At 40.4% G+C, this 23,215-nt stretch overlaps 1 protein-coding gene across 1 annotated transcript in view; it reads right to left on the reverse strand.

The window, feature by feature from the left end:
- LOC127455797 (leucine-rich repeat-containing protein 49-like) overlaps nt 1-23,215 on the reverse strand; it is a 45,680-nt gene that overhangs the window by 12,016 nt on the left and 10,449 nt on the right. The window contains exon 9 of the mRNA XM_051723932.1: nt 14,018-14,079. Coding sequence (XP_051579892.1) covers nt 14,018-14,079 — 62 coding nt within the window. The remainder of the gene's footprint in view (nt 1-14,017; nt 14,080-23,215) is intronic.

Here is a 23,215-nt window from a genome sequence, read left to right on the forward strand (position 1 = left end):
AATTGATGAATGTGTCGGCAATGCTGACGGAGGTCGTTGCTGACTTGGAGGAGCTTGCTGTAATACGTCGATCCATCACTGCCATGGAGATGAAATTCACTGAGATGGTTACATGAGTGGGGGATGTCGAGAAACGGATTGATTATCTGGAGTCATCGGAGAGGAAATTAGCTGCTAATCCGCTAGCGACCAAGGCAGATTTGGAGCACACCTGGGAGAAGCTGGAAGAGTTAGAGAACTGTAACCGGCGGAATAACATCTGAATTGTTGGAATTCCTGAGGGAGCAGAGGGTCAGAATATAGTGGAATTCCTGGACGGGCTCTTTCCAAGTCTGTTCGACATAACAGGCCATAAGCTGGAAATCGAGTGAGCTCACAGGGTTCCGGCTCGGCGATCTGGTGAGGGAGACAGGCCCCGATCAATCCTGGCCAAATTTCTGAGATCATCTGATAAAGATCTCATCTCATGTAGGCGAGGAGTAAAGGAAGGCTTTCTTGGAAGAACCACAAAATTTTCTTGTTCCCAGACTTAGCGAATTCAACGAGAGAAACGTGATCGATTCAAGGAATGCAAGAAACTCTTACAACAACGGAAGGTCACTTTTGCACTGATGTTCCTGGCCAAATTGAGAATAGATGCTAAGGATGGCTGTAAAGTATTTATATGTCCCCAACAAGCCATGTCCTTCATAAAGTCAATGGAGTGAGTAAGTTATTTTGTGGTACTCACTTCACAGCCAAGTGGGCCTGACTCACTGAACATTCACTTGACCGCCCGAGGAAACTGGGCGCCTTTTTTGTTTCTTTTTGTGCTGGTTCTGCCTAGCGGCTGGAGTTTGTTTTGTGGAATAGCACTCCTTCGGTACAATGTTGTGGATGAATCTGCACGTTCTTTGTGCTTATGCCTCCTATTGGTTGGAGTTTGTTTTGTGGAGTATTTCTTGCAGGACACTGGAGTGATTGGGTCATTTGTTGCACTCAAGTTGCAGTTGAATGGGCCGGCTCACTGAACATTTGTTTGACTGCCCAAGGAAACTGAATGTCTTTTTTTTTTTTTTTTACTGGTTCCGCTAGTGGCTGGAGCATGTTTTGTGGAGGAACACACCTTCGGGACAGTTATATGGATTAATCTACACATTCTGTGTGTTTATTCCACCTATTGGCTGGAGTTTTTTTTAGAGATTATCTTCTGTTGTGTAATTCTGTCTCAAAAATTTGTATAGAAACACTGGACTTGAGCAATCTTATGGCAAAGTTGTCGCGGTGGCTCTCATAGGTGTACATGGACTGTTTGAGTTTAGAGGGATGGACGCTGGTCGGCGCTGTTGTGCGTGGGGTTAATGCGCACGTTTTTCTTTTTTCTATTTGTGTGGTTCTGGGGGAAGTTGGGGTTTGATTGTTGTACTAATGTTGGAATGTGGTCTTTATAATTTTATTATGGACACACAGTCTATTTTTTCTAACATGTCAAAATGTCAAATGTTAATATGAGTGGATTGTCTCTCTCCACATGGAATGTGAATGGGTTGGGGCACCCCATAAAAAGAAGGTTATTTATTTTCTTTAACGTAAGAAATATGATAGTGTTTCTTGAAGAAATGCATCTTTCCCCGCAGGAAGCTGAAAAATTTGGGAAGATATGGGGTGGACATGTTTTCTTTTTTTTTTTTTTTGTGATTAACATTTTTATTAATTTTCAAAACAAAGAAAAATAAAACATATATACAATGATTCAAAATTAACTCCCATTCCCCTCCCCAATCAAGACCCCACCAGACCCCAAACAAACATCCCAGTGGTCTTACATAAGTACACACATTTACAGAGAATAAAATAATAAATAAATAAATAAATTGAGTGGTTGAGACTCCGTCCCCCAGACTCTGAATTAATAAGGAGCAATACACTGATGCCTCATGGCCCTTTCCAAAAGCAGAAATCACCTCTCCTAGAGTATCTGCTGCTTTAGTGGGGTGTATGCTATTCCCAAAAATAGTACAGAGCAAATGGCGTAACTGAAAATACCTAAAAAACTGAGATCTGGGGATCCCAAAATATTGAACCAGATTTTCAAAGGATCTCATTACACCGCTCTCGTAAAGATCACCAAGTGAATTAACCCCCTCGCAATCCACTCTGACCAACAAAAAGGGACTTATTAATGCATAGTTTGGGGTTTAGCCATTGGCTCGAGGCAACATTTAGATAAATATCTGAATTAAACACTCTGGACACTTTTGTCCATACTGAGTGAAAATGTGAAATAATGGGGTGTGATTTAACTTCAATGGCAAAATAGGGGCAAGAAGTTCTTGTTCAATGCAGAACCAGGGAGGGGCTCTTTCAGGTGGAAGCGACCAATGAGCCAAATGTCTGAGACCGAATGCATAATAATAAAACAAAATCTTGGGTAGGCCTAGCCCACCTTTGTCAATCGGCCTATGTAATTTATTGAAATGTAGTCTGGGGTGCTTACCACTCCAAATGAAAGACTTCGCTATGCTATCAAATTGCTTGAAATAAGAGAGGGGAACATCTGCCGGGAGAGACTGTAGCAAGTAGTTAAATTTTGGAATACAGTTCATTTTAATAACATTAACCTTCCCAATCATCGATAAATGTAATGAACTTGTCTACATCACTCGAAAACAGTTTTATTAAAGGGTCAAAATTAACTCTGACTAAATCAGACAAATTTGTTGGGAATAAAATACCCAAATACTTAATGCCCTGTTTGGGCCACTGGAAGGTGCCTGGCTGGATGGCCGTTACTGGACAGTATGCTGTCAAAGCCAAAGCTTTGGATTTAGACCAGCTGACTTTGTATCCTGAGAACTTGGAAAAGGAATGAATAATTCTGTGGAGGCAAGGCATAAATCTAGTGGGATCAGAGACGAATAATAAAATATCATCTGCATAAAGTAGAAGCTTATGCGCCACACCTCCAGCAATCACCCCTGGAAAATCATCATCTTTTCTTATCGCAGCTGCTAATGGTTCCAGGGCAAGACAGAACAATAATGGGGAAAGGGGGCAACCCTCATGGGTGCCCCTATCCAGAGTAAAATAATCTGAAATTAATCCATTTGTTTGCACCGCTGCTACAGGGTGTCTATAAAGTAACTTGATCCAACCAATAAACGTACTCCCAAACCCATACATTTCCAAAATCTTAAAAATATAATCCCATTCTACCATATCAAACGCCTTTTCGGCATCAAGTGAGATGGCAGCGACCAGAGTCTGATCATTCGCCACTGACCACATGATATTGATGAAACGCCTAATATTATCAGAAGAGCTATGACCCTGAATAAACCCCACCTGATCTATATGTATAAGAGATGTCATAACTTTACTTAATCGGTTAGCCAAAATTTTAGCCAGAATTTTTACATCTAGCTGGATCAGGGAAATTGGACGGTAACTTTTACACTCGCTTGGATCTTTGTCCTTTTTAAGAATCAGACTGATCCGGGCATGTGTCATGGTTGGGGGAAGCTTTCCATTCTTTTATGATTCAGTATAAACTTCTAACAAAAGTGGAGCCAGTTCTGTAGCATAAGATCTAAAAAATTCAGCAGCAAAACCATCTGGCCCCGGAGCCTTGCCTGTAGGTAAGGACTTGATTACCTCGTCAAGTTCCTCCAGGGTTATCTCAGAATCAAGAGAGTTTTTTTGCTCATTCGTCAGTTTAGGGAGTTCTAATGGTTCCACAAAGTTTCTAATATCTTCATCAGTAGACGAAGACGTGGAACTATAGAGATCAAGATAGAAGTCTTTAAAAGCATTATTAATATCCATGGCAGAGGTAAATATTTCACCACCAGCAGATTTCACTGAGGGAATGGTAGAAAAAGACTCTCTCTGCTATATATATCTAGCCAAAAGCTTTCCTGCATTGTCCCCTAACTCAAAGTATGACTGTCTTGCCCTGAACAACCAAAACTCCACTTTCTGTGACAAAATAGTATTATACCTGTATTTCAATCGGGTAAATTCTCTGAGACCATCAGATGACATACGGCGCTTCAGCTCTGCCTCGGCACTTTTAATATTTCCTTCCAACTCCACAAGTTCTCGTGCTTTGGATTTTTTGATAATTGAGGCATACTGTATGATTCGACCCCTAAGAACCGCCTTAAGTGCCTCCCAAGCCACGCCCACAGAGGATACTGAGGACCAGTTGGTCTCCATATAAACATTGATTTCAGTCTTTAACATTTGTTGGAAATCAGGATTTTGCAAAAGGGATACATTAAAGTGCCAACTATATGATTTCCTTTTCTCTGTATGTGGCAATATCTCTAAGTTCACCAGGGCATGATCTGATACTAAGATGTTTCCAATTAAGCAATCAACAACAGATGAAATGAGGGACTTAGATATAAAAAAAAAAATCTATTCTAGAGTAAATCTTATGAACTGATGAAAAAAATTTATAATCCCTACCAGATGGGTTCAAAAGTCGCCAGATATCTACAAGACCAAGATTTTTACAGATCTTGTGAAGAGTCAATGTTGCTCTAGGGGGTTTACACACTTTTGCTTCAGTATGATCAAGGACTGAGTCCATCAAAAGATTAAAGTCTCCTCCCAATATTATGTCATGAGAGATGCCAGCAGCTTGCAACATCCCTTCAAGATCTATAAAAAAGCCCTGATCATCAGCGTTAGGTGCGTAAATATTAGCCAAAATCAACCTTTGCCCCTGAATTTCTCCTAAAACAACAATGACTCTTCCTAATTTATCTTTAGTCTGTTTGAGACATTTGAATTGTAGATGTTTACTTATCAATATAATGACTCCCCTGCTCTTACTTGAGCCAACACTAAAGAAAACATGTCCACCTCATATCTTCCCAAATTTTTCAGCTTCCTGCGGGTAAAGATGCGTTTCTTGAAGAAACACTATATCACATTCCTTGCGCTTAAGAACAGAAATAACCTTCCTTCTTTTTATAGGGTGCCCCAACCCATTCACATTCCATGTGGAGAGAGATAACCCATTCATATTAACATTTGACATATTGATATAATAAAAAATACAAAAAATGAGTGTCAAAAACAAGATTACACAGACCACATTCCCCATTAGTGAAACAATCAAACCCCGAACTTCCCCCTGAACAAAACAAACAGAAAAAAGAAAAACGTGCGCATTAACCCAGCGCACAACAGCGCTAACCAGCGCCAATCCCTCTAAACTCAGAGAGTCCATGTACGCCTACAAGAACCCCCACGACAACTTTGCCATCAGATTATTCAAGTCCGGTGCTTCTGCACAAATTTTGTGAGGCACAATTACATAACAGAAAATACTTTGTAAAACAGACCCCAGCCAACAGGCAGAATAACAGAAAAAACATGTAGATTCATTCACAAAACTGTCTCGAAGGTGTGTTCCTCCACAAAATAAACTCCAGCTGATATAAAGCCGTTCAGTTTCCTCGGACAGACAAACAAATGATCAGTGAGCCAGCTGTTATGAGTGCTGCAGATGAGGTAATCATTCTACTAGGAGGCATAAGCACAAAGAACAAACATATTTAACCACAACTGTCCCGAAGTAGTGTAATTCCACAAAACAAGCTCCAGCCATTAGGCAGAGCCAGCGCAAAAAACAAAACTGGCATCCCGGTTCCTCGGATGATCAAGAGCCAAACTAACTCGGAGGCCACGCAAAAAAACAAAAAACAAACAAAAAAAACATAACTTACTCAGCCCGTCAACTTTATAAAAGACATCCTTTATGTGAGCATATAGATATTTTGTGGTCATCCAAAGTGTCCATTCTCAATCTGGCCGGGAAAAAAAAATATTCAGTCAATGCAAAAGTTTCTTGGAGTCATGCCATAAAACAAACTCCAACTGCTAGGTGGAGTCAACGCAAAAAGAAACAAAAATGGCACCCAGCTTCCTCAGATAATAGAGTCCCTCAACCGCGAGTCAGTCCACAAATATAAGAAACATCAAATGGCTTACTCCAATGTATTTATAAAGGAAAGTGCCTGTTTTGGACAAGTAAATACTTTGCGACCATTCTTTGTTTCTATTCTCAGTTTGGCCGGGAACATCAGTGCAAAGGCGATCTTCTGTTGGTGTAAGAGTTTCTTACATTCCTTGAACTCTTGTGGAATTCGCAAAGTCCGGGAACAAGAAAATATTATGGTTCTTCCAAGAAAGCTTCCCTTTACTCCTCGCCTGGCGCAACACGAGATCTTTATCGGATGATTTTAGAAATCTGGCCAGAATCGATCGGGGCCTGTCTCCCTCAGCAGATCTGCGAGCAGGGACTCTGTGAGCTCGCTCGATTTCCAGCTTGTGGCCTGTTATGTCGAGCAGACTCGGGAAAAACTCGTCCAGGAATTTCACCATATCTCTGCCCTCTTCATGCTCAGGAATTCCAACAATTCGTATGTTATTCCTTCGGCTCATATTTTCGAAATATTCCAGTTTTTCAGAAATTAATTCCAAATCTGTTTTGGACGTGGGCGGATTAGCAGATAATTCCCTTTCCGATGACTCAAGATAATCGATTCGTCTTTCAACTTCTGTCACTCTTGTAAACAACTCAGAGAATTTTGTTTCCATCGCCGTAATTGATCGACGTATTACAGCGAGATCCTCCAAGTCAGCAAGAACCTTCGTCAACATCACCGACATGTTGGACAACTGACGCTGAATATCTTCTCCCGACGTGCCATCCAAATCGAGTCCCCGGCTCGCAGTCCCATCAGAGGCCTCAGCTTGAACAAGTGTCTTTTAATGTCTCCAGAGTCTGAGAATTTTGACTTCTTTGCCATATTTACCTCAAAGAGCAAGTATGTAACTGGATGTATCGAATCTCACCGGATCACAACATGAAAATAATTAAAAAACGAACAAAGTTCGCAGAGCTCATGTCTCACACGTCTGTCTCTCGCATGGCGTCACGTGAACCCCGACATGTTTTCTTTAGTGCTGGCTCAAGTAAGAGCAGGAGAGTCATTACACTGATAAGTAAACATCTACAATTCAAATGTCTCAAACAGATTAAAGATAAATTAGGAAGAGTCATTACTGTTTTAGCAGAAATTCAGTGGCAAAAGTTGATTTTGGCTAATATTTACGCACCTAACGCTGATGATCAGGGCTTTTTTATAGATCTTGAAGGGATGCTGCAAGACGCTGGCACCCCTCATGATATAATATTGGGAGGAGACTTTAATCTATTGATGGACTCAATCCTTGATCATAGTGAAGCAAAAGTGTGTGAGCCCCCTTGAGCAACATTGATGCTTCACAGGATGTGTAAAAATCTTGGTCCTACAGATATTTGGAGACTTTTGAACCCATCTGGTAGGGACTATACATTCTATTCATCAGTCCATAAGATTTTTTTTATATCTAAGTCCCTCATTTCATCTGTTGTTGATTGCTCAATTGGAAACATCTTAGTCTCAGATCATGCCCTGGTGAGTTTAGAGATGTTGCCACATACAGAGAAAAAGAAATCATATAGTTGCCACTTTAATGTATCCCTTTTACAAAATCCTGAATTCCAACAAATGTTAAAGGCTGAAATCAATGTTTATATGGAGACCAACTGGTCCTCAGTATCCTCTGTGGGCATGGCTTGGGAGGCACTTAAGGCGGTTCTTAGGGGTCGGATCATACAGTATGCCTCATTCACTAAAAAATCCAAAGCACGATAACTCGTGTAGTTGGAAGGGAATATTAAAAGTGCCGAGGCAGAGCTGAAGCGCCGAATGTCGCCTGATGGCCTCAGAGAATTGACCCGATTGAAATACAGATATAATACTATTTTGTCGCGGAAGGTGGAGTTTTGGCTATTCAGGGCAAGACAGTCATACTTTGAGTCGGGGGACAAAGCAGGGAAGCTTTTGGCTAGATATATAAAGCAGAGAGAGTCTTTTTCTACCATTCCCTCTGCTGGTGGTAAAATATTTATCTCGGCCATTGATATTAATAATGCTTTTAAAGAATTCAATCTTGATCTCTATAGTTCCACGTCTTCGTCTACTGATGAAGATATTAGAAACTTTGTGGAACCATTAGAATTCCCTAAACTGACGACTGAGCAAAAAAAATTTCTTGATTCTGAGATAACCTTAGAAGAGCTTGGTGAGGTAATTAAGGCCTTGTCTACAGGCAAGGCTCCGGGGCTAGATGGCTTTGCCGCTGAATTTTTTAGATCTTAGGCTACAGAATTGGCTCCACTTTTGTTAGAAGTTTATACGGAATCATTAAAGAATGGAAAGCTTCCGCAAACCAGACACAAGCACGGATCAGTCTGATTCTTAGAAAGGACAAAGATCCAAGCCAGTGTAAGAGTCACCGTCCAATTTCCCTGATCCAGCTAGACGTAAAAATATTGTAAAAAATTCTGGCTAACCGATTAAATAAAGTTATGACATCTCTTATACATATAGATCAGGTGGGGTTTTTTCGGGGCCGTAGCTCTTCTGATAACATTAGGCGTTTCATCAATATCATGTGGTCAGTGGCGAATGATCAGACTCTGGTCGCTGCCATCTCACTTGATGCCAAAAAGGCATTTGATATGGTAGAATGGGATTATCTTTATAAGATTTTGGAAATATACGGGTTTGGGAATGCTTTTATTGGATGGATTAAGTTACTTTATAGACACCCGTTAGTGGTGGTACAAACAAATTGATTAATTTCAGATTATTTTACTCTGGATAGGCCATTATTGTTCTGTCTTGCCCTGGAACCATTAGCAGCCGCGATAAGAAAGGAAGATGATTTTCCAGGGGTGGTGGTGGGAGGTATGGCGCATAAGCTTTTGCTCTATGCAGATGATATTTTATTATTCGTCTCCAACCCCACTAGATCTATGCCTTGCCTCCATAGAATTATTCATTCCTTTTCTAAGTTCTCAGGATACAACTGGTCTAAATCCAAAGCTTTGGCTCTGACAGCGTACTGCCCAATGACGGATTTTCAGCCAGACGTCTTCCGGTGGCTCAAACAGGGCATTAAGTATTTGGGCATTTTATTCCCAGAAAATGTGTGTGATTTATTTAGTTAATTTTGACCCCTTAATAAAATGGTTTTCGAGCGATGTGGGCAGGTGGGCTTCATTACATTTATCTATGATTGAGAAGGTTAAAGTTATTAAAATGAATTGTATTCCAAAATTCAACTACCTGCTACAGTCTCTCCCTGTAGATGTCCCCCTCTCTTATTTCAAGCAATTTGATAGCATAGCGAAGTACTTCATTTGGAATGGTAAGCGTCCCAGATTACATTTCAATAAATTACATAGGCCGATTGACAAAGGTGGGCTAGGCCTACTCAAGATTTAGTTTTATTATTATGTATTCGGTCTCAGACATTTGGCTCATTGGTCACTTCCACCTGAGAGAGCCCCTCCCTGGTTTTGTATTGAACAGGAAGTCCTTGCCCCTATTTTGCCATTGCAAAGCCTTTCTATCAAACTAATCTGAGAAGTTAAGTTATACCCTGTTATCTCGCATTTTCACTCGGTGTGGACAAAAGTGTCCAGAGTGTTTAATTTGGACATTTATTTAAATGTTGCCTCAAGCATATGGCTGAACCCAAAATTATGTATTAATAAGTCCCCTTTCTGCTGGTCAAAGTGGATTGTGAGGGAAATTAATATGCTGGGTGACCTATATGAGAGTGGAGTGTTGAGATCCTTTGAAAATTTGGTTCAACATTTTGGTATTCCCAGATCTCAGTTCTTTAGGTATTTACAGCTGCGCCACCTGCACTGTACTATTTTTGGGAGTAGCATACACTCCCCTAAAGCGGCAGATACTCTGGGAGTGGTGATTACTGCTTTTGGTAAAGGTCATGAGGCATCAGTGTATTACTCCCTGCTCATTCAGAGTCTGGGGGACGGAGCTTTAACTTCTATCAAGAGATTATGGGAGAAAGATTTAAACTTGGTATTGGAGGAGGGAGTGTGGGCTAGGATTCTAAAAAACGTCAAGTCTGTATTTAGAGATGCAAGGGTGCGCCTTACGCAATTTAAGATTTTACATTGATTCTATTGGACCCCCTCTAGATTGTATAGGCTTGGTCTTAAAGGCACACCCACCTGATGGCGATGCCAATTAGAAGATGGAGACACAACCCATGTTTTTTGGTGGTGTGTTAAGATCCAAGAATCTTGCTTGAAGGTTCAGAGTTTTATGTGTGATGTATTGGGCACTCAAATTTCATTTTGCCCCAGACTCAGTATTTTAGGCGATGGGGCGGTCATCAATATAGGGGATAAACACATAAAAAATTGGGTCCTGACCAGCTTTATGATAGGTAGACAGATTATTTTAAGGGGATGGAAGTCAGCTGGAGCGCCCTCATTTCAGGAGTGGTGCATGGAGATGGGGAGGGTGGCAGCTTTCGAGGAGGTGTCATGTAGAAAGCTGGGTATCTGGGATTCATTTGATGGGAAATGGGGCAGTTCTTTGGTGTTTTTGGGTGACTCTCAGGGAGGGGTTGTGGAGAGAGAAGTATAGTTCTAAATGTGTATGATTATTATAGATTTTTTTTTGTGTGTGTATACTTATATGTGACCACAGGGATGTTCATTGAGGGTCAGGGTGGGGTTGGTGATTGGGGAGGGATAATAATGGGGGTTAAATGTTGATTCAGTGTATATATATTTTGTTTTTCTTGTTATATGTACGAATCAATAAAAAAATGTTAATCGGAAAATTCACTGAAAATCTTCCCCTTCGCAATAGTTCTCAAATCTCATTCACACTTCCACTTGTTCAAACTTGCTGCATTAAGACACGTCGCACCAGGTGTGATCTCATTAATGCATAAATTAGATTTGAGAGTGTGGAGGTGAGGGCGTGGTCAAGCGCCCGTCTGAGGAGAGGGAGAGCGGTAAGGACATCCACCTGTGATGAATTGTGACTAATTACCATTTCCATGTTCACAGTGTGAGTCGGGGGAGATAAAAGATGGCCCAGTCCACCGAAAGGCAGAGAGAGCCGGGCTGAGAAACTTTGTGTGTGTTTGAATTGAAGCTTCACCGTTGCACTTTAAGTGAACGTGTTTATTTTCTGTTAATAAAAAGTGACATTCCTGAGTTGGAATCTCTGTGTCCCACTTCCTCCTTTTGACCCAAATACGAACCTCTGCTACAGAGAGCTTCAGCGGAGGGCTGAATCTAATAACAACTTAAATTTAGGTTCCTCGCAGAGCCATCATATGGCTTCAAAAGCCTTACCTGTAGTGCATGATTTACAGTGCCTACTGAAAATCATCAAACCCCTTTGGAAAAAATCACTTTTTTTGTCTTACAGCCTGAAATCAAAACCCATATAGCCGCTTGTCCTATGCAGGTTCGCAGGTAGTGCTGGAGCCTATCCCAGCTGTCTCGGGCCAAAGGATGGGAAACACCCTGGACAGGTGGCCAGTCCATCACAGAGCAACACAAACAGACATGCACATTCACACACTCACTCACACCTACAGGCAATTTAAGGTCTCCAATTAACTGAACCTGCATGTATTTTTGGACTGTGGGGGAAACCGGAGCACATGGAGGAAACCCATGCAAACACGGGGAGAACATGCAAACTCCACACAGAAAGGCCCATTTGAGCTGGCACTCGAACTCTGGATCTTCTTGCTGTGAGGCGACAGTGCTACCCACTGAGCCACCGTGCCACTCTGAAATCAAAACCCATTAAAAAATATATTTTTCCAGCTTTATTTACAAATATTTCAATAGCTCCAAAAATTTATAAAAATGAAAAACCACAGTAATACTTGAAAAGTGATCATACCCCTGGATTTAATACTTCGTAGAGCTACCTTTTGCTTTAATGTCAGCCATCAGTCTGTTTGGATATGTCTTTAATAGTTTCGTGCACCTAGATCGGGGAATATTTGCCCATTCTTCCTTGAAGATGCCATTGTCATATGCACAGGCAGATCAGTCTCAGCCATAAGGGCTTGTAAACCCTTCAAAGTTGCCTTTGGCCTCTTGATAGCTGCCTTGATGAATATCCTCCTGGCATCATGCCCGATCTTGGCAAGATTTTGGTGGTGCCATGTGCTTTCCACTTCTTAATAATGCTCTGAACAGTACTCTGAGGGATAGTTAAAGTCATTTAAATCTTTTTGTACCCTTCTCCTAACCTGTGCCTATCCAAAATTTTATCCCAGAGCCACTTTGAAAGCAACTTTCAAAACACGTTGAATTCTTGAATTCATTACCATGCACAACTATTAATGGAATCCTCATGGAACAGCCGGTGTTATTCTGAAGTAATAAAAACCACTACAGTTGATGGCAGGTGGGGGCCAATTAGCCAGGTATGTAATCTGAATGGTGACTGGATGAACCTGAGCAAGTTTGTAATGGTTAATTTTGGTAACTGATGGGCTTATCACTTATCCAAACCAGGTATTCAGCTAACTGATTTTTAATAATTATTTAGAATTTTTGCTGAATTGTTGAAGGTTATAATACAGCTGAAAAAGGTTAGATTTAATTTATTTATAATGTCCAGGGTATAATGTGACAAATGAGAAGGATTTTGACAAGGTTTGATGACTTTCTATAAGCACTGTATAGCCCACAAGCCATTTGGACTTCTTTTAAAATATGATACTTACAGTATATTGTGCTTTTTGACATTTTTGGAGCTTGACAGCTCCTGGTCACTGTCTGCTTTCATTGTATGGAAAAGAACAGCAAAAGAACAGAATATAGGGATGGGCGGATCGATACTAAAGTATCGATACTTCTGATACTGATGTGGTATCAAGAATATCGATCCTCACATAAAAATATCGATTCTGAAGTTGCTGTTTTTTAAGTGATCTTATTATTTAGATAACATGAATGTTAATGCATCTCATAAGCTACGAAGTGGAAAAAAATAATTATATTAGCGAATTGTTGCATGGCACCGGAACTATTTTTTCTTCTACTAATCTTGACACGCAGAAATGCTAAAATACACTAGCAGTTAGACAGCACTCACCTTTTCAGTCATAGTGTTCGTTCAAAGAAAGAGCAGTGCCTAGACTTGACAAGTATTATAATGGGCTTGTGTGACCATTTTTACAGGTTTATTTAAATTCAGAGTTGTTAAAACATTGATAATGATCTGTAATCCTCATTAATAAATGATACCTTTATGAAAACTTACCATGGATTTACTGTAGTAATACTGTATTAACCATGACTGTAGTAATCCCGACTGTAGTAACCATGTTTTTTTTCTTTCTTTTTGGCAGTAACTAAGGTTTTGATACAATTAACCATAGTTTTACTACAGCATTACTGTAGTATCCATATGGTAATTTGGTTTTAGTAATAGTAACTATATAATAATATCTATGGTTAATTTTAAAGGGTAAACAAAGCAGCCTAATAATTTTCTGTTTAGGCCCATAAATATATAAAACAAATTAAGTAATAATAAAGTTACTCGTTTTATCCAAGAAAATCGTACAAATTTAATTCAGTAGAGGTATCGGTATTGGTATCGGTATCGGAGATATTGGCCTAAAAGTACTTGGTATCGGATCGAAAAGAAAATAAGTGGTATCACCCATCCCTAACAGAATGTTCTGCTAAACATTTCCTTTTGTGTTTCACAGAAGAAACTTATATGACCTCTGACCTTCAGATAACCCCACCCACAGACCAAGCTGCCCACACACACACACACACACACTAACACACAGAGCTGTGGATACAGCAGTATGCCAGAGCAGTAATGAGGGGACACATACACACACACATGCACACCACCTCTCACTCTAAACACATGAACATGCCAGCCCTGTCACACCACATGAAGGTATCAGACTGCAGCACACACATATGCTCATGTCCTTAGCAACCCCAACACTGCAAAAAGCAATTATTGTGTCCATAGTTACAGAATCACTGGTCAGTCACACTGGACAACACTTCAAATGTTCCTGCCTGTGTATGTGTTGCTGCAGTATAAGGGCATGGACGTATCCTAAACGCCACTGCTCTTACCTGCTGATGCTGTTAGCGCTCAGAAACACACGCTGCAGACGAGGAAGATGCTCCACATCCGTCTACAGAGAGAAAGACACAGCCAGAGACAGAAACACAGAGAGAAACACAAAGTGATGCACCATTCCCTCAGTGCACACTGATGTGATATATCCACCCAGATCACACACACATTCACAACACACACATGCTGCTGCAGCCGCATATCGAGGGGAGGGGGAGCGGAAGAGCAGGCGAACTGAGGGGGAAGGGAGAGAGAGAGTGAAACATAAGCCGCTTTTATTTTTACTTTCAGTTTATTGCGGATTTGATTTAAATGCAGTATTTTTTTCTGATTAACACTTTTTATTGATTCACACATTTGAAACAGAAAAGCAAAATGTATATTCATAGAATCAACTATAACCCCCATTATTCCCTTTCCCCCTCCCAATCCACCCTTACACTCAACAAATATCTCTGTGATCACAACTTGAGTTACAGACAAAAAGAAAAAAAAGAAAAGAAAAATATATATATATAAAAAAATAATAATCACACACATTTAAAATTGCACTTCTCTCTCCACTGCCCCTCCCCGAGAGTGCTCCAAAACGGCCAAATAGCAGCCCCATTTTTATTGAACAAATCTAAGTTGCCTAGCCTTCTATATGACATCTCCTCGAATGCCACTACCCTGCCCATCTCTGTGCACCACTCTTGAAATGATGGCGCTCCAGCTGACTTCCATCCCCTAAGAATGATCTGTCTGCCGATCATAACATTGGCTAGGATCCAATTCTTTATGCATTTATCCCCTATATTAATGACCGCCCCATTGCCTAAAATACAGAGTCTGGGGCAAAATGAAATCTGAGTGCCCAATACGTCACACATAAAGCTCTGAACCCTCAACCAAAATTCTTGGATCTTAACACATCACCAAAAAAACATGGCTTGTGTCCCCATCTTCTGATTGGCATCGCCATCAGGTGGGTGTGTCTTTAAGACCAAGCCTATACAATCTAGAGGGGGTCCGATAGAATCAATGTAAAATCTTAAACTGCATTAGGTGCATCCTTGCATCTCTAGATGTAGACTTGATGTTTTTTAGAATCCAAGCCCACACTCCCTCCTCCAATACCAAGTTTAATTCTTTCTCCCATAATATCTTGAGAGAAGTTGAAGCTCCATCCCCCAGACTCTGAATTAGCAGGGAGTAATACACTGATGCCTCATGACCTTTTCCAAAAGCAGTAATCACCACTCCCAGAGTATCTGCCAGTCTAGGGGGGTGTATACTACTCCCAAAAATAGTACAAAGCAGGTGGCACAGCTGTAAGTACCTGAAGAATTGATACCTGGGAATCCCAAAATGTTGAACCATATTTTCAAAGGATCTCAACATTCCACTCTCATATAGGTCACCGAGCGTATTAACCTCCCTCACAAACCACTCTGCCCAGCAGAAACAGGACATATTAATACATAATTTGGGGTTCAGCCATATGCTTGAAGCTACATTTAAATAAATGTCTGAAGTAAACACTCTGGACACTTTTGTCCATATCGCGTGCAAATGCGAGATAACGGTGTGTAACAACTTCTCCAGTTAGTTTGATAGAAAGGCTTTGCAATGGCGAAATAGGGGCAAGGACTTCCTGTTCAATACAAAACCAGGGAGGGGCTCTCTCAGGTGGAAGCGACCAATGAGCCAAATGTCTGAGACCAAATGCATAATAATAAAACAAAATCTTGGGTAGGCCTAGCCCACCTTTGTCAATCGGCCTATGTAATTTATTGAAGTGTAATCGGAGACGTTTACAATTTCAAATGAAAAACTTCACTATGCTATCAAATGCTTGAAATAAGAGAGGGGGACATCTACAGGGAGTGACTGTAGGAGGTAGTTGAATTTGGAATACAATTCATTTTAATAACATTAACCTTCCCAGTCATAGATAAATGTAATGAAGCCCACCTGCTCACATCGCTCGAAAATCTTTTTATTAAAGGGTCAAAATGAACTAAATCACACAAATTTACTGGGAATAAAATACCCAGATATGTAATGCCCTGTTTGGGCCACTGGAAGGCACCTGGCTGAAAAGCCGTTACCGGGCAGTACGCTGTCAGAGCCAAAGCTTTGGATTTAGACCAATTCACTGTATCCTGAGAACTTAGAAAAGGAATGAATAATTCTGTGGAGGCAAGGCATAGATCTAGTGGAGTCAGAGACAAATAATAAAATATCATCTGCATAAAGCAAAAGCTTATCCACCACACCTCCCACCACCACCCCTGGAAAATCATCCTCCTTTCTTATCGCGGCTGCTAATGGTTCCAGGGCAAGACAGAACAATAATGGGGAAAGAGGGCAACCCTGTCGGGTGCCCCTATTCAGAGTAAAATAATCCGAAATTAATCCATTCGTTTGAACCGCCGCTACCGGGTGTCTGTATAGTAACTTAATCCACCCAATAAAAGTATTCCAGAACCCATACATTTCCAAAATCCTAAAAAGATAATCCCATTCTACCATATCAAACGCCTTTTCGGCATCAACTGAGATGGCAGCAACCGAAGTCTGATCGTTCTCCACTGACCACATGACATTAATGAAAAGCCTAATGTTTTCAGAAGAGTTACAGCCCCGAATAAACCCCACCTGATCTATATGTGTAAGAGATGTCATAACTTTACTTAATCGGTTAGCCAAAATGTTTGACAATATTTTAATGTCTAGTTGGACGGTAATGTAGGGCATTACTGGTTGTTTAGATCAGTGTTACTATCAGAAATAATTAATAATTATTTCTGTAGTTATTAATTAATATTTAAATTAATTAATTGGATCTAACTCATTAAAACCTCATATGGGGCTCCAGTAAATATAGTGTGCTACGTTTAGGAGCAAGTTTGGTTATTAGCAATAATTAATAATTATCAAAGATAATTATTAATTATTAAAATCAACAGAACATTGATGAGAATCAATGTTAGCTTTTTAAAATCCTTTAAATCAACAATTATCAAAGATAATTGGTAATTGTTAACATCGATGAAACATTAATTAAAATTAACACTAGCTTATTGATCATTCAAATTCAATCACCAAAGATAATTATCAATTATCAAAAATCAATAGAATATTAATAAGGATTAACATTGATGGGGCACCACCCTGGAATTAGGGACTAATAACTGAATAGTAAAACAGTCTCAATATTAGATTGTTTTCTTAGGAAAATCAACATCCGAAGAATATCGATTTTTGGGAAAAAAACAATGAATGAAGGTTTGAATCCGAGCACTGACATCCCGTCAGCATGACACAGGCGTATGCAAAACAAACCAAAACACTTCTCTTTGTAATATAAAAAAGTTTATTTATGCAGTAATATCAATTAATAATTAATACAATGCAGTCAATAAACTTCCGTCTTACAACTACAAACTAAACAAAGATATGATCAGATATGGAAATAAAATAATCCTATAACACATAAGGTGTGTGTGTGACAGTGTATGTGTGTGTCAGTGTGGTTAGTGAGAGAGAGAGAGAGAGAGAGAGAGAAAAGTGACAGCCCTAAAGCCGATTTCGCGATATTGGGAGAGAAAGCAGCTCTCAGTTTATCACTCAGAGAAGCGGTTTTACGAGCAGAACAGAGAGAGTCTTCTTCTACCATTCCCCCAGTGAAATCTGCTGGTGGTGAAATATTTATCTCAGCCACTGATATTAATAATGCTTTTAAAGAATTCTATCTTGATCTCTATAGTTCCACGTCTTCGTCTACTGATGAAGATATTAGGAACTTTGTGGAACCATTAGAACTCCCTAAACTGACGAATGAGCAAAAAAACTCTCTTGATTCTGAAATAACCTTGGAGGAGATTGATGAGATAATTAAGGCCTTACCTACAGGCAAGTCTCCAGGAACAGATGGCTCTGCCGCTGAATTTTTTTAGATCTTATGCTACAGAATTGGTTCCACTAATGCTAGAATATTATACGGAATCATTAAAGAATGGAAAGCTTCCCCCAACCATGACACAAGCCCGGATCAGTCTGATTCTTAGAAAGGACAAGGATCCAAGTGAGGGTAAGAGTTACCATCCAATTTCCCTGATCCAGCTAGATGTAAAAAAAATGTCAAAGATTCTGGCTAACCGATAAGTAAAGTTATGACATCTCTTATACATATAGATCAAGTGGGGTTTATTCAGGGCCGCAGCTCTTCTTATCACATCAGGCGTCTAATCAATATCATGTGGTCAGCAGCGAATGATCAGACTCCGGTCGCTGCCATCTCACTTGACGCTGAAAAGGTGTTTGATATGGTAGAATGGGATTATCTTTTTAAGATTTTGGAAATATATGGGTTTGGGAATACTTTTATTGGATGGATTAAGTTACTTTATAGACACCCTGTAGCAGCAGTACAAACAAATGGATTAATTTCAGATTATTTTACTCTGAATAGGGGCACCCGGCAGGGTTGCCCTCTTTCCACATTATTGTTCTGTCTTGCCCTGGAACCATTAGCAGCCACGATAAGAAAGGAGGATGATTTTCCAGGGGTGGTGGCACATAAGCTTCTGCTTTATGCAGATGATATTTTATTATTTGTCTCCGACCCTACTAGATCTATGCCTTGCCTCCACTGAATTATTAATTATTTTTCTAAATTTTCGGGATACAGAATTAATTGGTCTAAATCCGAAGCTTTGGTGCTGACAGCGTACTACCCAGTAACGGCTTTTCAACCGGGCACCTTTCATTGGCCCAAACATGGCATTAAGTATTTGGGCATTTTATTCCCAGCAAATTTATGTGATTTAGTTAGAGTTAGTTTTGACCCTTTAATTAAAAGGTTTTCGAGCGATGTGTGCAGGTGGGCTTCATTACATTTATCTATGATTGGGAAGGTTAATGTTATTAAAATGAATTGTATTCCAAAATTCAACTACCTGCTACAGTCTCTCCCTGTAGATGCCCCCCTCTCTTATTTCAAACTATTTGATAGCATAGCGAAGTCCTTTATTTGGAATGGAAAATGTCCCAGATTACATTTCAATAAGTTACATAGGCCGATTGACAAGGGTGGGCTAAGCCTACCCAAGATTTTGTTTTATTATTATGCATTCGGTCTTAGACATTTGGCTCATTGGTCACTTCCACCTGAGAGGGCCCCTCCCTGGTTTCTTATTGAACAAGAAGTTCTTGCCCCTATTTTGCCATTGCAAAGCCTTTCGATCAAACTAACCAGAGAAGTTAAGTCACACCCCGTTATTTCGCATTTGCACATGATTTGGACTAAAGTGTCCAGAGTGTTTAATTCGGACATTTATTTAAATGTTGCCTCAAGCATATGGCTGAACCCTAAATTACATATAAGTCCCCTTTCTGTTGGTCAGAGTGGATTGGGAGGGGGGTTACTACACTCGGTGACCAATATGAGAGTGGAGTACTGAGATCTTTTGATAATTTGATTCAACATTTTAAGATTCCTAGATCCCAGTTCTTTAGGTTTTTACAGCTGCACCACCTGCTCGGTGGCAGATACTTTGGAAATGGTGATTACTGCTTATGGGAAAGGCCATGAAGCTTCTGTGTATTACTCCCTGTTAATTCAGAGTCTGGGGGATAGAGCTTCATCTTCTCTCAAGAGACTATGGGAGAAAGATTTAAACTTGGTATTGGAGGAGGGAGAGTGGGCTAGGATCCTAAAAAGCATCAGGTCTACATCTAGAGATGCAAGGATCCATCCGATGCAATTTAAGATTTTGCATCAGTTCTACTGGACCCCCTCTAGATTGTATACGCTTGGTCTTAAAGACTCACCCACCTGCTGGCAATGGCAGTCAGAAGATGGGGACACAACCCATGTTTTTTGGGGTTGTATTAAGATTCAGGAATTTTAGTTGAGGATCCAGCGTTTTGTTTGTGACGTACTGGACACTCAGCTTTCATTTTGCCCCAGACTTTGTATTTTGGGTGATGGAGGGGTCCTGAATATAGGAGATAAAAAATTTTAATAACAAAATAAATGTATAGTCCCTACCAGATGGGTTCAAAAGTCTCCAAATATCTGTAAGACCAAGATTTTTACACATCCTGTGAAGCATCAATGTTGCTCTAGAGAGCTTGCACACTTGCTTCACTATGATCAAGGACTGAGTCCATCAAAAGATTAAAGTCTCCTCCCAATATTATATCATGAGGGGTGCCAGCAGCTTGCAACATCCCTTCAAGATCTATAAAAAAGCCCTGATCATCAAATTTAGGTGCATAAATATTAGCCAAAATAAGACTTTGTCCCTGAATTTCAGCTAAAACAATAATGACTCTTCCTAATTTATCTTTACTCTGTTTGAGATATTTTAACTGTTGATGTTTACTTATCAGCATAATGACTCCCCTGCTCTTACTCGAGTCAGCACTAAAAAAAATGCCCACCCAATAACTTTCCAAATTTTTCAGCTTTCAAAAAAGAAAAATGTGCACATTAACCCCACACACGACAGCATCAACTGGCTCCCATCCCTCCAAACTCAAACAGTCCATGTACGCCTGCGAGAGCCCCCGCGACAACTTTGCCATCAGATTATTCAAGTCTGGTGTTTCTATACAAATTTTGTGAGACAGAATTACATGGCAAAAGACAATTGTAAAGAGGTTATAAGGGAAAGGAGGAGGCGAGAACTGGCTTGACAATATAAATAATAGTTTAATGATAAACTTAAACAAAAACACACAAATATAAACACATACAGGTGCATCTCAATAAATTAGAATGTCGCGGAAAAGTTCATTTATTTCAGTAATTCAACTCAAATTGTGAAACTCGTGTATTAAATAAATTCAATGCACACAGACTGAAGTAGTTTAAGTCTTTGGTTCTTTTAATTGCGATGATTTTGGCTCACATTTAACAAAAACCCACCAATTCACTATTTCAATAAATTAGAATACATCATAAGACCAATAAAAAAAACATTTTTAGTGAATTGTTGGCCTTCTGGAAAGTATGTTCATTTACTGTATATGTACTCAATACTTGGTAGGGGCTCCTTTTGCTTTAATTACTGCCTCAATTCGGCGTGGCATGGAGGTGATCAGTTTGTGGCACTGCTGAGGTGGTATGGAAGCCCAGGTTTCTTTGACAGTGGCCTTCAGCTCATCTGCATTTTTTGGTCTCTTGTTTCTCATTTTCCTCTTGACAATACCCCATAGATTCTCTATGGGGTTCAGATCTGGTGAGTTTGCTGGCCAGTCAAGCACACCAACACCATGGTCATTTAACCAACTTTTGGTGCTTTTGGCAGTGTGGGCAGGTGCCAAATCCTGCTGGAAAATGAAATCAGCATCTTTAAAAAGCTGGTCAGCAGAAGGAAGCATGAAGTGCTCCAAAATTTCTTGGTAAACGGGTGCAGTGACTTTGGTTTTCAAAAAACACAATGGACCAACACCAGCAGATGACATTGCACCCCAAATCATCACAGACTGTGGAAACTTAACACTGGACTTCAAGCAACTTGGGCTATGAGCTTCTCCACCCTTCCTCCAGACTCTAGGACCTTGGTTTTCAAATGAAATACAAAACTTGCTCTCATCTGAAAAGAGGACTTTGGACCACTGGGCAACAGTCCAGTTCTTCTTCTCCTTAGCCCAGGTAAGACGCCTCTGACGTTGTCTGTGGTTCAGGAGTGGCTTAACAAGAGGAATACGACAACTGTAGCCAAATTCCTTGACATGTCTGTGTGTGGTGGCTCTTGATGCCTTGACCCCAGCCTCAGTCCATTCCTTGTGAAGTTCACCCAAATTCTTGAATCGATTTTGCTTGACAATCCTCATAAGGCTGCGGTTCTCTTGGTTGGTTGTGCATCTTTTTCTTCCACACTTTTTCCTTCCACTCAACTTTCTGTTAACATGCTTGGATAAAGCACTCTGTGAACAGCCAGCTTCTTTGGCAATGAATGTTTGTGGCTTACCCTCCTTGTGAAGGGTGTCAATGATTGTCTTCTGGACAACTGTCAGATCAGCAGTCTTCCCCATGATTGTGTAGCCTAGTGAACCAAACTGAGAGACCATTTTGAAGGCTCAGGAAACCTTTGCAGGTGTTTTGAGTTGATTAGCTGATTGGCATGTCACCATATTCTAATTTTTTGAGATAGTGAATTGGTGGGTTTTTTTTAAATGTGAGCCAAAATCATCACAATTAAAAGAACCAAAGACTTAAACTACTTCAGTCTGTGTGCATTGAATTGATTTAATACACGAGTTTCACAATTTGAGTTGAATTACTGAAATAAATGAACTTTTCCACGACATTCTAATTTATTGAGATGCACCTGTACAGGGCAGCTGCCTGTAGTTCTCTCTCTCTCTCGAACCGCCATCTCCGGTAGCCTTTATCCCTCGCTCGCCTCATCAGGCTGATTGGGGTCCGGGTGTGCGTCATTACGGACCAGCACCGCCCTCCTCCGTGCTACAACAATCTATACAACAAACTCCAGCCAATAGGCAGAATAAACACAAAGAGTGTGTAGATTCATCCACAAAACTGTCCTGAAGGTGTGTTACTCCACAAAACAAACTAGCTAGGCGGAACCAGCACAAAAAAGCGCTCAGTTTCCCCAAACAGTCAAGCAAATATTCAGTGAGCCGGTCCACTCGGCTGCAACGTACCACAAGATGACTTACTCACTCCATTGACTTTATGAAGGACATCGCTTGCTGCGGAACATGTGAATGTTTTACGGCCATCCTTAGCATCTATTTTCAATTTGGCCAGGAATATCAGTGCAAAAGCGACCTTCCATTGATGTAAAAGTTTCTTGCATTCCTTGAATTGATCACGTTTCTCTCTTGTTGAATTCACAAAGTTTGGGAACAAGAAAATGCTGTGGTTCTTCCAAGAAAGCCTTCCTTTACTCCTCGCCTTGCATAACACAAGATCTTTATCGGATGATCTCAGAAATTTGGCCAGAATTGATCGGGGTCTGTCTCCTTCAGCGAATTGCCGAGCAGGAACCCTGTGAGCTAGCTCGATTCCAGTTTAAGGCCTGCTATGTCGAGCAGATTCGGAAAGAGCCCATCCTGTCCCTCTTCACCCTTTTGAATTCCGATGATACAGACGTTATTCCGCCGGCTACGGTTCTCCATGTCCTCCAACTTCTCCCAGACACGCTCCAAATCCACCTTGGTCGCTAGCA

This window comes from Myxocyprinus asiaticus, chromosome 18 (assembly GCF_019703515.2).
Source record: "Myxocyprinus asiaticus isolate MX2 ecotype Aquarium Trade chromosome 18, UBuf_Myxa_2, whole genome shotgun sequence".
Lineage (NCBI taxonomy): Eukaryota > Metazoa > Chordata > Actinopteri > Cypriniformes > Catostomidae > Myxocyprinus > Myxocyprinus asiaticus.